The following is a 15,614-nucleotide window of genomic DNA, read 5'->3' as shown; positions in this document are numbered from 1 at the left end:
TAAATATCGAAAGAAAAGTAAAAATGATTAAAGTGACATGCACAGTAATAATTTTTCTGTGCAGCAAATTTGTTTTACAAATCCTTTAAAATTATCATCCCTTTTTTTGTAACTGGTTTGGAATACTACCTGGACACTGTTAATTAGAAAGAATGTAGAATATTTATCTATAAATGTTATGAATCAACTTTTACCAATTTTGTGTTTCATAAAGAAGATTGAGACTAACTTAAAAAGATATTTAAAAAATTGTACAAATACTTCAACTTGTGAATAATTCTCCACATACATGCATTTTTTTTATACAAATTATTTATAGTCATTTATATCAACATGCTTCGAATCACACGTTTTCACTGCATCTTCTTCTTTTTCTTGCTATACGTTTTTCTTCCTCTTCTTCTTTTTTTCTTTCGTTTCTTACCTTCTCTTTCTCCTTCTTCATTTACCGTGTTTTTCTCTCTGTTTTCTTTTTTTATTATTCTCGATTTCCATTGGTTTTTGACATCAAGATCTGAAATCATTTTTGAAGAAGAAAATGAGGAGGAGAAAGAGAAAGAGTTCTGAATTATGCATAAGGTATACTTCAACGAATTTTGGGTGTATTTCTGTAATCCTTTGGGTGTATTTCTGAAGTTCCATTATCTTCAAATTTGGCAAGAAACTCTTTTTCATGGAGGAAGAAGAAGAGTCGTTCATAATGCATGGTGAGTAGCGCGCTTTGGAAACAGGAAGTAGTTAAATAATGTGCGTTTATTTACTTTTGAATGTGGGAATATAATACGTGTGTTTTGTTGAGTTTGTGCCAACTTGTAAGACTTGTAAACCAAAAAAACTTATATGTGTAACAAGCCTCCTTACTTATTTACAAGAGAGAAAAGAAATTATATATGAAGGATTACAAAATAAAAACAATACTGTGATACCTCAAGAAAAAGGATACCTCACCGGTTGAAACAGAAGGAACAAGTGAAAAACAAACTAGTGAAGAATGAAAATTGTTCTATTGGTACTCTTATTTCAAGCGATAATCTGAGTTTAAATCTGTCTTTGGAGCTTAAATTATTCAAGATATTTATGGGAGAAAATAAGTAAGTTGATCAATTGATTTTAATTATTTTATTATTTTATATAAATTATTATTTTTATTGTTACATATATTGTTTGGTAGAAAAGAATTACATTAGGAGTCCATTGTTACGGCCTTGGACACACTCCAACGCTACCGTGCCGGCACTCGGACTTACTCAACCTCTTGAGCTAAGACCAAGTCAGCCTAACCCTCAATACTTAGCAAGAAAGCTAAGAATACAAGAGAACACAAGAGAAAGGAAGCTTTGGTGGAAGAACACTTTATTGCTCAAGTGTGGTTACAAATGATTCACACACACCCAAACTCTAACTCTCACCCCTATTTATAGCCATCCACCTCCTTAATGGATGGTTATGATTAAATCTAATCAACGGTCCAGATTAATCATCCAGAACCTTCTTTACAAATATCTATCCTACCACAACTCTCTAAATGTTTCTAGATTATTCCATACCATTCTTTATACTTCTATATACATCTATACTCTTCTAGAATACTCTATGACCTTCCAGAGCCTTCTAAAACCTTCTAGAGTATTCCGGAACCTTCTAGGACATTCTAGAACGTTCCGGAACCATCTAGAGTATTCTCAAACACTCCAGAAAACTATACAAACACTGTTAAATCTAACCTTCTAAAATTTTCTGTGACATTCTCCCCCACCTAATGCGCAGACGTCCTCGTCGCGTTTTGTTCATGATAGTGCTCTAGGTGTTCTTGGAATTGCCACAGATCTTCGCGAGTTTCCCAGCTAGCTTCGGTTATCGGGAGCCCTTTCCACTTGATCAAGTATTGGATACTTGGTGGCGCCCCTCTTCGTCGCACGATGCGATTAGCTAAGATCTCTTCGATTTCTTTATCAAATGATCTAATTACCACAGGCGGAGCGCGACTTGAGTCACCTCTACTCGGTTCGTCTTGGTCTCCATGATATGGTTTAAGCATACTCACATGGAATATCGGGTGAATCTTCATAGAGGGAGGAAGTTGTACTTTGTAAGCAACCTCCCCAACACGTCCAATGATCTCAAATGGCCCTTCGTATTTGCGGATTAAGCCCTTATGAACCTTGCGAAAGGCTTTGAATTGTTGTGGAAGAAGTTTGATCATTACCTTGTCTCCCACTTGATAGCTTGCATGCCTCCTCTTCTTATCTGCCCATTTCTTCATCCTCTTGGCAGCTTTGTCGAGGTAAGAATGAGTGACATATGCTTGTTCTTCCCATGACTTAATCATATGATAAGCTCCAGGGCTCTTCCCTGAGTAAGAGGAAGAAAGAGAGTGAGGTGTAAGCGGCTGTTGTCCAATCACAATCTCGAATGAGCTCTTCCCTGTAGACTCACTCCTTTGCAGATTGTATGAGAATTGAGCAATGTCTAGGAGTTTTGTCCAATCCTTCTGATTAGCGCTTACAAAATGCCTCAAGTAACACTCAAGTAAGGCATTCACTCTCTCAGTCTGCCCATCGGTTTGAGGATGGAAGCTTGTTGAGAAATGAAGCTCCGACCCAAGGAGTTTGAACAGCTCTGTCCATAGTCGTCCTGTGAAGCGTGGATCTCGATCACTAATGATGCTCTTAGGCAATCCCCAGTACTTCACCACATTCTTGAAGAATAGTCGTGCTGCTTCCTCTGCAGTGCAGTCAGTAGGGGCAGGTATAAAGGTAGCATACTTCGAAAATCGATCCACTACCACGAGAATAGATCCAAACCCCTCGGACTTCGGTAAGGTAGAGATGAAATTTAGAGAGACACTTTCCCACGGTCGCTCTGATGGAGGCAGAGGTTCCAACAACCCGCTTGGTGTCTTGTTTTCAATCTTATCTTGTTGGCACACAAGACAAGTCTTCACATAGCTCTCCACTTCATCTCTCATTTGAGGCCAATAATAAGAAGATTCAATGAGTGCTAAGGTCCTTCGCTGACCTTGGCGACCAGCCCACTTGGTATCGTGGCATTCTCTTACCAAATTCCTTCTTAGATTTTCCCATTTAGGAACGTATAGTCTTCTCCCTTTTGTGTAGAGAAGGTCGTTTTCTAACCAAAATCTTTTGGTCTTACCTTCTCTAGCCAACTCCACCAACTTCTTGGCTAATGGATCGTGATGCAACCCTTCCTTGATGGTATGCACAATATCTCCTTCAACCATAGAAATGGCCCCCATCCTGTATGGTTTTGAGATAGGCGGTTTTGCTCCTAACTCCAATTCAATGTTGTCATCCATCTTTCTTCTAGGTGGTAACTGCTTTGGCAACTCGAGAGGTATCACATCCTTATTTTCTTCAAGGACTTCCTTGATTTTATAGGGAACATCTTCTCCTTTGGCTGTTGACTCCTCTTGTAGTAAAGCCAAAGACATCATCTCCTCCTTCTTGAAACCTTTCTTGAGTTGCATGGTCGAGAGCATCGGGATTCCTCCCACCTTTGAGATTGTAGGGACCATGCATGGAGACCCTTTCTCCATGACGCATACTATATTGTAGTATGGCATAGGTATTATATTTGCCTTCCTTTGCAAATCGAGCCTGATGACTATTTTAAAATCGTCCATGGGTGCTACTGAGAAATCCACAAGGCCCTTCCAAGAACCAAGAGTCATCTCAACCCCTTTTGCTACTCCCTTAAGGGGTTCACCCTTGGTATTCACGGGTTTGAACCAGCCATTCTTTTCGGTGATCTTCAACCCAAGCCTCTTTGCTTCATCAGGCGTGATGAAGTTGTGTGTAGCACCAGTGTCGATCATAGCCATGACGGGTTTTTCATTGATAAAGGCTTTGACATACATCAAGCCTTTCTTTTCTGCAGTGCTTGCCTCTTTGGCCTTCACAGCATTTATGTGTTGGATAGATCCAACACACTCAGTTACTTGAGTTTGAGCTTCTCGTTCCTCAGCGATAGATGCCAAAGTCCCTAGCTTGGGACAATCCTTCATTTGGTGTGGTCCCTTGCACACGAAGCATCCTCCTTTGGGCACGAAAGCCTTCTTCTTTTCTTCGTACTCTTTCTTTGAAGAGTATTTTCCTTCCTTCTTGGTTGAGAAACTCTTCCCCTTGTCTCCCCCACCTTTAGCAAAACTAGGCTTGGAGGAAGACTTGGGTTTAGAGTCTCCCCTATGATACTCAGTAAGTGATTCGGCCACCACGATGGCCTCATCGACATCCTTAACATTTCTTCTTTGTAGTTCTTGCTTTGCCCAAGGTTGGAGTCCATCAATGAAGAAGAACAATGCATCCTCTGATGCTAAGTTGGGGATTTGAAGCGTGAGAGTAGTAAACTCCTTTACGTAGTCGCTAATCGTACTCTTGTGCTTCAACTCCCTCAACTTCTTCCTTGCTTCATAAACCACATTCTCAGGGAAGAATTGTCTTTTCAATTCCCTTTTGAAATCTTCCCATGTGGCTATGTTGCAAGTACCCTTTTCCATATCTACGCACTTTCTCCTCCACCACAAAGTAGCATTATCAGAAAGGTAGAAAGCTGCAGTGCGTACCTTTATTGCTTCTTCGACCACCCCTTGGCCTTCGAAGTAACTCTCCATTTGCCATAGGAAGTTCTCCACCTCGTGAGCGTCCCTTACGCCCTTGAACTCCTTTGGCTTGGGGAGATCAATCTTTGTCATCTCCCTTATAATGGTTGGTCGAGATTTTGCCTCCTCGAACCAAACTCGAACTTCCTCAAATAGCTTCAAGGAATTCTCAAGCTTCTCTTCAATTTGGAGCATACTTTCTTTGAAAGCATCTAATTCTCCCAACACGTGAGCCTCGAGGGTTTCCTTGTCATGTTCTATCCTTTGGAAGCGCTCATCCATAGAGGATAGAACATTTTCTAACATAGAAACTCTTTCTTCTAAGAAGTTAGAGTCCTTACCTCTAGGCTCACTTGAAGAACGGACCTTCTTGCCTCCCCATTGAGAAGGAATAGCATTCCTTCCCCTTTGAGACTCAATATTCTCCATGGTGATACTAGAAGCCATACCCACAAATCACTTGTGCTCCCTCTCGAACCTTGCTCTCATACCAAATTGTCACGGCCTTGGACACACTCCAACGCTACCGTGCCGGCACTCGGACTTACTCAACCTCTTGAGCTAAGACCAAGTCAGCCTAACCCTCAATACTTAGCAAGAAAGCTAAGAATACAAGAGAACACAAGAGAAAGGAAGCTTTGGTGGAAGAACACTTTATTGCTCAAGTGTGGTTACAAATGATTCACACACCCAAACTCTAACTCTCACCCCTATTTATAGCCATCCACCTCCTCAATGGATGGTTATGATTAAATCTAATCAACGGTCCAGATTAATCATCCAGAACCTTCTTTACAAATATCTATCCTACCACAACTCTCTAAATGTTTCTAGATTATTCCATACCACTCTTTATACTTCTATATACATCTATACTCTTCTAGAATACTCTATGACCTTCCAGAGCCTTCTAAAACCTTCTAGAGTATTCCGGAACCTTCTAGGACATTCTAGAACGTTCCGGAACCATCTAGAGTATTCTCAAACACTCCAAAAAACTATACAAACACTGTTAAATCTAACCTTCTAAAATTTTCTGTGACACCATTCTCCAACGTTCATGTTTTATGGAATACAGGGACAAAATATTTTAATTTTTGATGACCCATAAATATTTGTATAAAAATAACACCATAACAACAGAAGAGAGAAATAAAGTGTCAGATTAGCTTTTTTATTATCCCAAGAAAGAGGACCTATATCTCACAAAAAAAAATTTGAAATAAAGTGTCAGATTAGCTTTTTTATTATCTCAAGAAAGAGGACCTATATCTCAAAAAAAAAGACTTATATTGAGAGAACTAATCGTCGTAGTAATCACCCAATTCTCCAAATATAGATTTTCTTTCTTGAGATGTAAGTCTTTTTTTCTTGAGATAATAAAAAAAATCAACTTATCACTTAATTTTTTTTGTCTGTTATTATGGTATTATTTTTATACATATATTTATGGACCATCAAAAAATAAAAAATTTTATCTCTGCATTCTATAAAATATAGATGTTGAAAAATTGACTTCCAATGCAATTCTTTTTAAAAAAAATAATATATATAACAATAAAAATAATAATTCACATAAAAATAATAAAATAATTAAAATCAATTGATCAACTCACCTATTGTCTTTCATAAATCTCTTGAATACTTTAAGTTGCAAAAGCAGATTTAAATTCGGATCTTCAGTTGGAATAAGCGCACCAATAGCAAGGTTTTCATTGCTCAATAATTTGTTTTCTTGTTTGTTCTTCTTTGAAAAGCAAATAACTCTGTACCGGTCAGGTATCCTTTCCTTGATGTATCACGAAATTATTTTTATTTTTTTAATTCTCCATGTGTTTTCTTTTGAGATTTTTAATTTTAATATGGAAGTAACGATTGTGTATAACAGGCTTATGGGAGAATTAGGTGTATCACCGAGTTATGACGGCGGCATAACTGAAATCGGACGGACCGATTTAGGACTCCAAAATCGGATGGACCGATTTCTTGTAATCGGAGGGAAGCAAATCCCTGGGACCGATTTGAGGTCTCCATGTCAGGTGGCGTGCATGCAAGCCATTCCTCCTTCGGTTTGGTTGAAAGGAAGCAAGTTAATATCCCAGCTTCATAACTTCAGTTGTCCCTTTCACCCTCATTTCTTCTTCTCTCTCTTTGTTCCCCACCACTCTCATCTCTTTTTCTCTGTGTTTTCCAACCCCACCACCATTGTTGGACCACTAAAAACACCAGAAAAATTTGAAAAAATGCCCAAGAGAAGAAAAATCAAAGATGTAAATCAACCAGAGCTTCATATTGCTAATTATCTTGGACATCCTAATTATGTAAGTTTCTATTTTTAATATTTTAATTTAATAATTAAATAATAATAGTGATAAAATTTTACTATTTTTAATAACAATATATATTATTATAGCACTAAGTAGAGATTAATAATATATATATGTATATGGTTACTGTTAATGATATATATGTATGATATGGTTATGATTACTGTTAGATATTAGACATAGAAATTAAACTTGAGTTAATTAGTTAGTTAGTGTTTATCCCTTTAAAGCTTTCACAATAGATAATAAATGTTAGGTTTTTTATTTGATTTGAATTTATTGAATAATATATTAAAATGAAATGAAGATCTGTATATAAATTTAAAATTTAAAATTTAATTTCTTTTATTATTATTATTATTATTATTATTATTATTATTATTATTATTATTATTATTATTATCCGTGGAGTAACAGTAACAAAAAATTTTATTATTTTTATATTATTATTATTATTATTATTATTATTATTATTATTATTATTATTCGTGGAGGTTAATGAAAAATTTTATTATTATTATTATTATTATTATTATTATTGTTATTATTGTTTTTACTATAATTGTTGTTATTATTATTATTATCGGTTTATTGTTGTTATTATTATTATTATTATTATTATTATTATTATTATTATTATTATTATTATCCGTGAATAAATGTAATTAATTATTAGCATGATTATTATTATTATTAACGATATTACTATTATTATTATCGATATTGTCCATAGGTAATGTTAATTATTATTATTATTATTATTATTATTATTATTATTATTATTATTATTATTAACTGAGTATAATTTAGACAAATAATTAGGCATGTTTATTAATTTGTATGTTTACAAATGTATGTATGTTTGATAGGCAGATTATATTATTGTAAGGAGGGACATGTAAGAGAAATTATGTTATTGTTAATATACTTATTATGCTGGAATTCATAAAGGAACTGTGATTTTGTAGGGTTCACGCTTGTTGGTTTGTGATCATTTGAAGCCGCCCGATCCGTACAATCAAATTGTTGAGGCTCACTTACGGGAGACGGGTTTCTATTATATTTCTCAAATTGGGGTAATTCAGTGTCAGTCAGCAATGATTAATGCTCTGATTGAGAGATGGCGTCCTGAGACGCACCCATTTCATTTTCCAGTTGGTGAGTGTGCGGTGACATTGGAGGATATGGCAATGATTCTCGGTCTCCCGACAAATGGTTTTCCGGTTACAGGACCAACCATGAGTTCTTTTGAGGCGATGGAAGCTGAGTGCTTGCACCATTTTGGAGTTGCGCCGACGATAAAAGAATGTAGAGGAAGTTTTATAAAGTTGACTTGGTTTAGGCGTTTGAAAGAACGCATAGTGTTGACTGATGATTTTCACATTCAGATGTATGTAAAGTGCCACATAATGTTGTTGTTTGGTACTATTTTGTTTGGAGATAAGTCTGGTGTAGCGGTGCACTGGAAATTTCTGCCGTTGCTCCGTAACTTCTCGGGGATCATACAGTTTAGTTGGGGTTCGACATGCCTTGCGCACCTGTATAGATCATTGTGTAGGGCAACTCGCGTCGACTGCAAGGAGATGGACGGTCCTTTGACACTTTTGCTTACATGGGCTTGGATCCGGTTACCGTTTCTTGCGCCGATTCCTGGCAACCCCCGATTATTTCCGATTGCAAATAGGTAAAATGAATTGATGTATGAATTGACACAAGCACTAGAATAGTTAATGAATTGTTGTATGACTTGACAGAAGCGGTATGAATTGATATATGAATTGACGAAAACAAGTTAATTAAGAATTTGTCTTAATGCAGGTGGCAAAACTGGGAGCGTGAAAACTATGGTTACCGGTATCATTCCGTTCTCCACTATAGGAGGTTGTTAGATGATATGCAAGAAGGACATGTATGTCATTAAAAAATATTTCATGCATTTGTTTTGTCAATGAATTTATAGTTGTTTAATCATCTGATACTGTCGGTGTGTCCAGTTTGTTTGGCAGGCTTATGGCATTGGACACGTTGGTCCAGACATGATTCCCTTAGATATCCGTCATAATTCTGTTATTTGGAGTGCCAGGGTGCCGCTTATATCATTCGAATGCGTCGAGTGGCATGCAACTGATAGAATCAGGAGGCAATTTGGCTTGAATCAGGGTGTCCCTAATCAGCCGCGGGATCTAGGTGCATCACATGGTGAAGTACTAACTGGGCCTAAAAATCAAGATTGGGCAAATACGCACTCTGAATGGGTGATGCAGTGGACCAACCGGTACAGTCACATTCTAGTTGATGAAATGGGTCCTCCATATTATTCCTTGGACACTTACATGCATTGGTACCGAGGAGCTTTCGGTGCTCACTTGCAATTGTCTGACCTTGTAGCACAAGAGAATCCAGAAAAGCCCCCGGTTGATATTCAAGAGAATCAACAGGAACAACCAGCGCCACAGCCACATCCACCTTCACCCCACCCGTCGCCTCCACCGCCACAGGCACAGCAAGATGTTGAGTATTTTGCTCCATATGTTCCTCACACGCAACCGTCTGATTATCTTTCACCGTCAGTACCTATACATCAGCAGTATTGGGGTGGTCTACAGTTTGAGACAGTGGAGCAAGGATCGTTCTCCCAGCTGCTTGGTTTCATGGGTAGTTCAGGAGTAGGTCACTCATATTCAGGTAACTATGCGGACATCCCCGCCGACCACTGGGCACGTTCGGGTGGTGTTACTCAACGTAGGAGGTCATTGGATTTGAGACCTCAGGATCGCACTTCCTCTGAAAATTCTGGAGCCAGAATGTCTGTTGATTCGAGTAAGAGTGCTGAAGCCGCGGGAGGAATTACTCAGACTCGAAACCAGGGGCGTATTCCGATGAGTCTAATTCATGAGAGTAATATGGGAGTTGATGATGACACTGATGACTATCTAGTAAACCATCCGGAGAGTGATGGAAACCATGATGATGAGGATGAGGATGATGATGAGGACGAGGACGAAGATGATTCCGAGGATGACAATGATGACGTCGCTGATGATCCAGCCGACCAAGCTGATGAAGACCGCGCTGACAATAGTCACTTCCTTACGATATATCAAACTGCGAATGTCAGGCAGCAACGTAATTTAAGATGAAAATTAACAATAGTCACTTCTACTCTCCGGGTGCCCCCGCACTTAGACCACCTCGCTGACGACATCTACTCCGGCTGTGGCCCTCGGCACCGCATTGCTTGCATTTCCTAGGACCACGCAACATGCGGGTGTCCATCTCATTCAAGAAGCGGGTCATCTTAGGCCGACCTTTGGCCACCCGTCTGAGGAACGGATTGCCAACGAATCGTGGACCACGATACGCAGGCCACGTTGTAGGATTTCCCAATGGTCTAAACCTCGCCCTGTATACTCTTCGAACTGAATCCATCTTGTATACGTCATGAACATATACTTGCCAATCCAACCGCTGATTTGCACAGCAAGCTAGAACATGTCGACACGGAATTCGGTCAACCTGGAATTCACCACAGTCGCACCGCTGTTGGCGTAGGTCAACTGCATACTCAACCCTATTAGGCATCTCACGAACTTCGAAGACTTCATGTTCTCTGTCAAAACAGCTCACCTGTATGTTTCCGATGCTCGCTGGTTTGCATGCAGCTTCGAGGTGACCATCTCAGAGAACACATGTCCAGCATTAATTCGAGCCTCAGCCTCGGCTCTTTTTCTAGTGAACAACTCATTTAGTCTGTAAAATGTAGCCTTAACAAGCGCAGTGACCGGGAGATTGCGTGCACCCTTCAGCACGGAGTTGATGCACTCCACAAGATTGGTGGTCATATGTCCCCATCTGTATCCACCATCGAATGCCAAAGCATACTGCTCACGTGGGATGCGGTCAAGCCAGTTGGTGTAAGTCTCACCCCGTTCTTTTAATCGTTCATAGCGCATCTGGTACTCCCGTATCGTCCTCGAATACCCTACGATAAAAAACCATCATCAATGAATCACGTTCTATCGAGCCAAATTTACTTAGTAAACAGTGGAAATCAACCGCGTAATTAAACTTACCGATATTGACGATGAGCTTCTGCAAGTACAGTGCCTTAAACTTCCTCAAGAAATTCAACTCAATATGCCGGATACAGAACATATGGAAAGCTCTGGGAGGAGACCAAGCCCCATTACTCCGATCAATAGCTGACCTGATAGAATCGTGTCGATCAGAGATAAGTCCGACACCATCACGTGTGACCACATGTTGACGAAGGTTACTTAGAAAAAAGTACCATGCATCAGAGGTCTCCCCCTCCACTATGGCAAATGCAATAGGCACGATGTTGTTATTACCATCTTGTGAGACTGCAACCAACAAACAACCCTTGTATTTACCATACAAATGAGTCCCGTCCACCTGCACTACTGGCTTGCAATGTCTGAAGGCCCTAATACAAGGGTAATAACCCCAGAAGACTCTATGTAGTACATGGATATCAGGAACCAAGTCATCCCCCTGGTAGGCATCCATTGTTTCAAAGTGAACCACTGCTGACGGCTCCTTGTGACACATGGCCCCAAACCATATGGGTAAAGCTTCATACGATGCTTCCCAACCTCCGAAAATTGACTCAACCGCCTTCTGCTTTGCTAACCAAGCTTTCCTATAGCTGATGGTATAGTTAAACTTCGATTGCACTTCCGCAATGACTGATTTCACCTTCAAAGATGGGTCAACCTCTACCAACGGCTTAATTGCTTCTGCAACTGTCTTGGAGTCCAGTTTCGAATGGTCTTGAGAAATTGTCGACCAGGTACAAGTGTGACTACCATTGTACCTCCTTATCTCCCAGCAGTATTTCTTCTGCATTTTCGTAACCCTGATCAGCCAATCACAACCTTTGCCATAATGTGTACATTTAGCATAGAATGTCGTCGGTTCCGACTCATAAACCCGATAGTCTACCCCTCTACGGATGGTATAGTCTTTCATTGCCTTGATTACTTCCTCCCTTGAACTGAATTCCATCCCCACCGTAAATTCACCGTCGGCCACAACAGGAAGCTCTGCCACAATCACACCGCAGGAAATATATATTCATAAATAATCATTACATACATATATATATATATATATATATATATATATATATATATATATATATATCTTAACAAATAAAATCCTCCTATAATAGTCTTTACATTCCCTATTCTATCTACATTCGCTATTCTATCTACATAGAGAACTAGTAATTAATATATTAATCAAATGGTATGGTACCAAACGGCATACCTGCATTCATATATTGCGGAAACTCAGCTGCATTCATCGCTTCCAAATCCAATGACCGCATGAAAGAAGGCTCCTGAAACGGATGCGAGTTTGCTAGTGCATTAGCAACCTCCTCCACATCTGGGTTCATGGGGCCATCAGCTCCATCTTCGTTTTCACCTGGACCAACGATCTCATAGTTACTTTCAAAATCCTCATCGCTACCACTATCATAATCTTCGACTTCAATATTTCGGTCCACTTCAGATTGCTCGAACTCAATATACAACTCGATGCACGATATTCGCCGGCGATTCTCAATATACATTGAAAACATTTCCTGCATACTCGCTTCATCTGTCACGTATTTCGTCTGAAAATGGACGAATCCACTAAACACAGGTAAAAGATACCTGTACAAAATACACGATATTCTTCCTGATCTTTCTGAATGTATCTTCTCACAAATCACACCTTTCAATTCATCCAATGACAATGTGAACGGAATAACAACATCTACTAGATTTTGACATACAAATTGAACTCCCTCATATGTTTCTAACAAAATCTGTCCATAACAATAAATTTTTAATATAACTCTATCATCCATAATATCAAACTACTTTAAACAGTCTCACTCTCAATAAAATCTAATATACAAAAATAAAGAAAAATGAAAGAAGAGGAAGAACATCACCGGGTTGCAGACACTCACGGACTGAAGAAGAAGAAGAATTGGGGTTCTAGGTACAATCTTCGTTTATGGACGCATGAGTCGCTTAATCGGACGGACCGACCGGTTCATTCAGAAATTTCCACGCACTAGAAATCGCTGCCACCGATTTCTCAGCAGCTGTTTTACCTTGCAGCAAATCGGTGGATCCGATTTAGTCTCCTAAGGATCAAAATTTTTTTCTGACCCACAAATCCCTGGGACCGATTTCTGGTTTTTTGCTGACCCACAAATTCCTGGGACCGATTTGAGGTCTCCAAATTTTTTCTGACCCACAAATCCCTGGGACCGATTTGTGGTTTTTTGCTGACCCACAAATCCCTGGGACCGATTTGAGGTCTCCTTGATTCGAGTAGCAACAAATCGGTACGTCCGATTTTTTGAATCATATACAAACTAACCCAAAATCGGTCAGTCCGATTAGACTCCCTTTCCCTCAGAAATAAATCGGACGGTCCGATTTCATCCCCCACCTAACTTCAGCTTTCCGCCGTCACAGCCTTGTATAACACCCACAACCTCCATAACGCTGCGTTACTCACATTCCGTTATCATATTGGAAAAAAATAGCCTTTTCTTTTCTCTCTTATAAACAAGCTAAAATATTTGTAAAATCTTTTAAATATTTTTTAAGTTGGTCCCAACCTTCTTGATTAAACTCAAAATTAATAAAAGTTGATTCATAATATTTATAAATAAATATTTTACATTCTTTCTCATTTATAGTGTTCGGTAACATTCCAAACAGGTTACAAAAGAATGAAATGAAAACTTTAAAGAATTTTTAAAATAAATTTGTTGCACGGAAAAACTATTGCTGTACATATTAATTTCAATCATTTTTACTTTTCTTTCGGTATTTATTTGCACCGCATCAAAGACCAAAATATCATTATTTTCTTTTATATTAATTTTAATTTTGTTCTTATATTTTGGTTCTTGATCCATATTTTTTTTAAATAATAATATTATATTAATAAATTAAAATTAAAAACTAATCACATCATAATATTATATTAGCATCAATCAATAATTTATATGAATATAATCAATATTACTTCAAATACAATTTAATTAAATAGAAAGAACACACTGTAAAATAGAACTAATGTAAAAGGCGAGTATAACGACAAACACACTGTAAACGGAACCGAGACGACGGAGTCGGAGACAAACAGAGGCTGGATCGATCAGTTAGTATGCTACACTTTGGAGGGATTGGGAAGCTTAAAAGTGAGTATTTCAAATTTCCGAGATAATTAGTATAATGTGAAATTAACTATATTTAAAAAAGGATCAAAACATGAGAACTTTCGGTGTGGATGACACCGTTCATGTGTACAAAGATACAACAAATTTTGTAGAAGAAATTTATTAGATATATTCGAGTTTCTTATGCATCCTATATCAATGTTTGGTTTTTCATAAGATTTATGTGTTTGATAATTAATTTATAGTGTTTATGGGACAACATTTTAGATGGATATGTATTTAAGACGTGATTGATTTATTTTTGAGACTTCTAATTGTTTGAAGTAATTTTTTTAGTAGACTAAGTTTAGTAAATAATATTTTGTAATTATGTCAAATATTATGTGCCTTAATTTTATAATAGAATTTTATGATCAATTCTTTAATATTGTCTTGTTTTTCTCTCAATGCCAACAACTCCAAGAATCTGAATAGAATGTCTTTTTAGACTAACATACTGCTTGCTAACAGAGAATAATAGTGGTTATTTTCTTGTGTCATTGGACTGTCGTAGTATTGAATATTGATGATTTCTAATTTTTGAGCTATGAACAAGTCATTTGATACTGTTATATTGCTGCTGCAAATTAAATTGTGTTGCATTTACTCTTTCAAAAAGTAGTATTTCAATGTAGATTCTATGTGCATATATGCCCCATCCCATAACATTTGTTGTATCATGTATACAGGTCTTTTGAACACAAAATACGTTACAGTTCTCAGTATGGGACTTTTTTACTTAAATGCACATGGAAAATTCTTTAATTCCCAGAATGCGCATATATGAAAATGTTTCTCAAAATACGCAGGGCCATTTTTAGGATGGCAGACACGAAATGGATTTTCACACTATTCCTAGCATGGTGGCCACGAAATGGGAGGACTATTTCACTTAGTGCAGGCATGAAATGGGGAACTCATTTTAAGCATGGCAGAAGCGAAATGAATAGACCAAATCAGGGACAGCAGACATGAATTGGGGACACGGCAGTGGTGATGCATATCATCAATGTTAATATGAATAAACAAAAATACACAACAAAACACACAATGTAAGCAGCCTACCTGTTCTTGTAACTCAATAAGCTACCTGTCTTTCTTTGATGTTATTTTTTAATTTTTTATTGTATTTTTTTATTTATATGACAACTATTATTGATATAAATTCTATTTTTATTAATTTTTATTATTTTTTGTTTATATAAATTATTTTTTCTATCTTTTATTGTACTAGATTTATATTATGTATAAAATTTTTTATTTTTTTATTTGATTTTATTGATATAAATTTTATTTATTTTTTATTATAATTTTTTTGTTCATATGATATATATTATTGGTTGTAATTATTATATGTTATATTTGTATGATTTTTTTTGTTTTTTATTTTTATTGTACTTTTTATTGTATTTTA

The 15,614-nt window shown here is 37.5% G+C and overlaps 1 protein-coding gene across 1 annotated transcript; it reads right to left on the bottom strand.

Moving 5' to 3' along the window:
• Nucleotides 1–10,104: 10,104 nt before the first annotated feature.
• On the bottom strand, nucleotides 10,105–10,527 carry LOC114925277 (uncharacterized). Its single transcript, XM_029292636.1, has one exon. The coding sequence runs from the start codon at nucleotides 10,525–10,527 to the stop codon at nucleotides 10,105–10,107; it is 423 nt and encodes a 140-aa protein (XP_029148469.1).
• Between the last annotated feature and the right edge of the window lie 5,087 nt (nucleotides 10,528–15,614).

The sequence above is a fragment of the Arachis hypogaea genome, chromosome 1 (assembly GCF_003086295.3).
Source record: "Arachis hypogaea cultivar Tifrunner chromosome 1, arahy.Tifrunner.gnm2.J5K5, whole genome shotgun sequence".
NCBI lineage: Eukaryota > Viridiplantae > Streptophyta > Magnoliopsida > Fabales > Fabaceae > Arachis > Arachis hypogaea.
Note: the sequence above shows the minus strand (reverse complement) of the source record. Positions and strands in the feature narration are given on the sequence as shown.

Excerpts from the sequence above, each read along its gene's own strand:
- LOC114925277 (XM_029292636.1), bottom strand. The coding sequence starts at position 10,527 with ATGCCTAATAGGGTTGAGTATGCAGTTGACCTACGCCAACAGCGGTGC.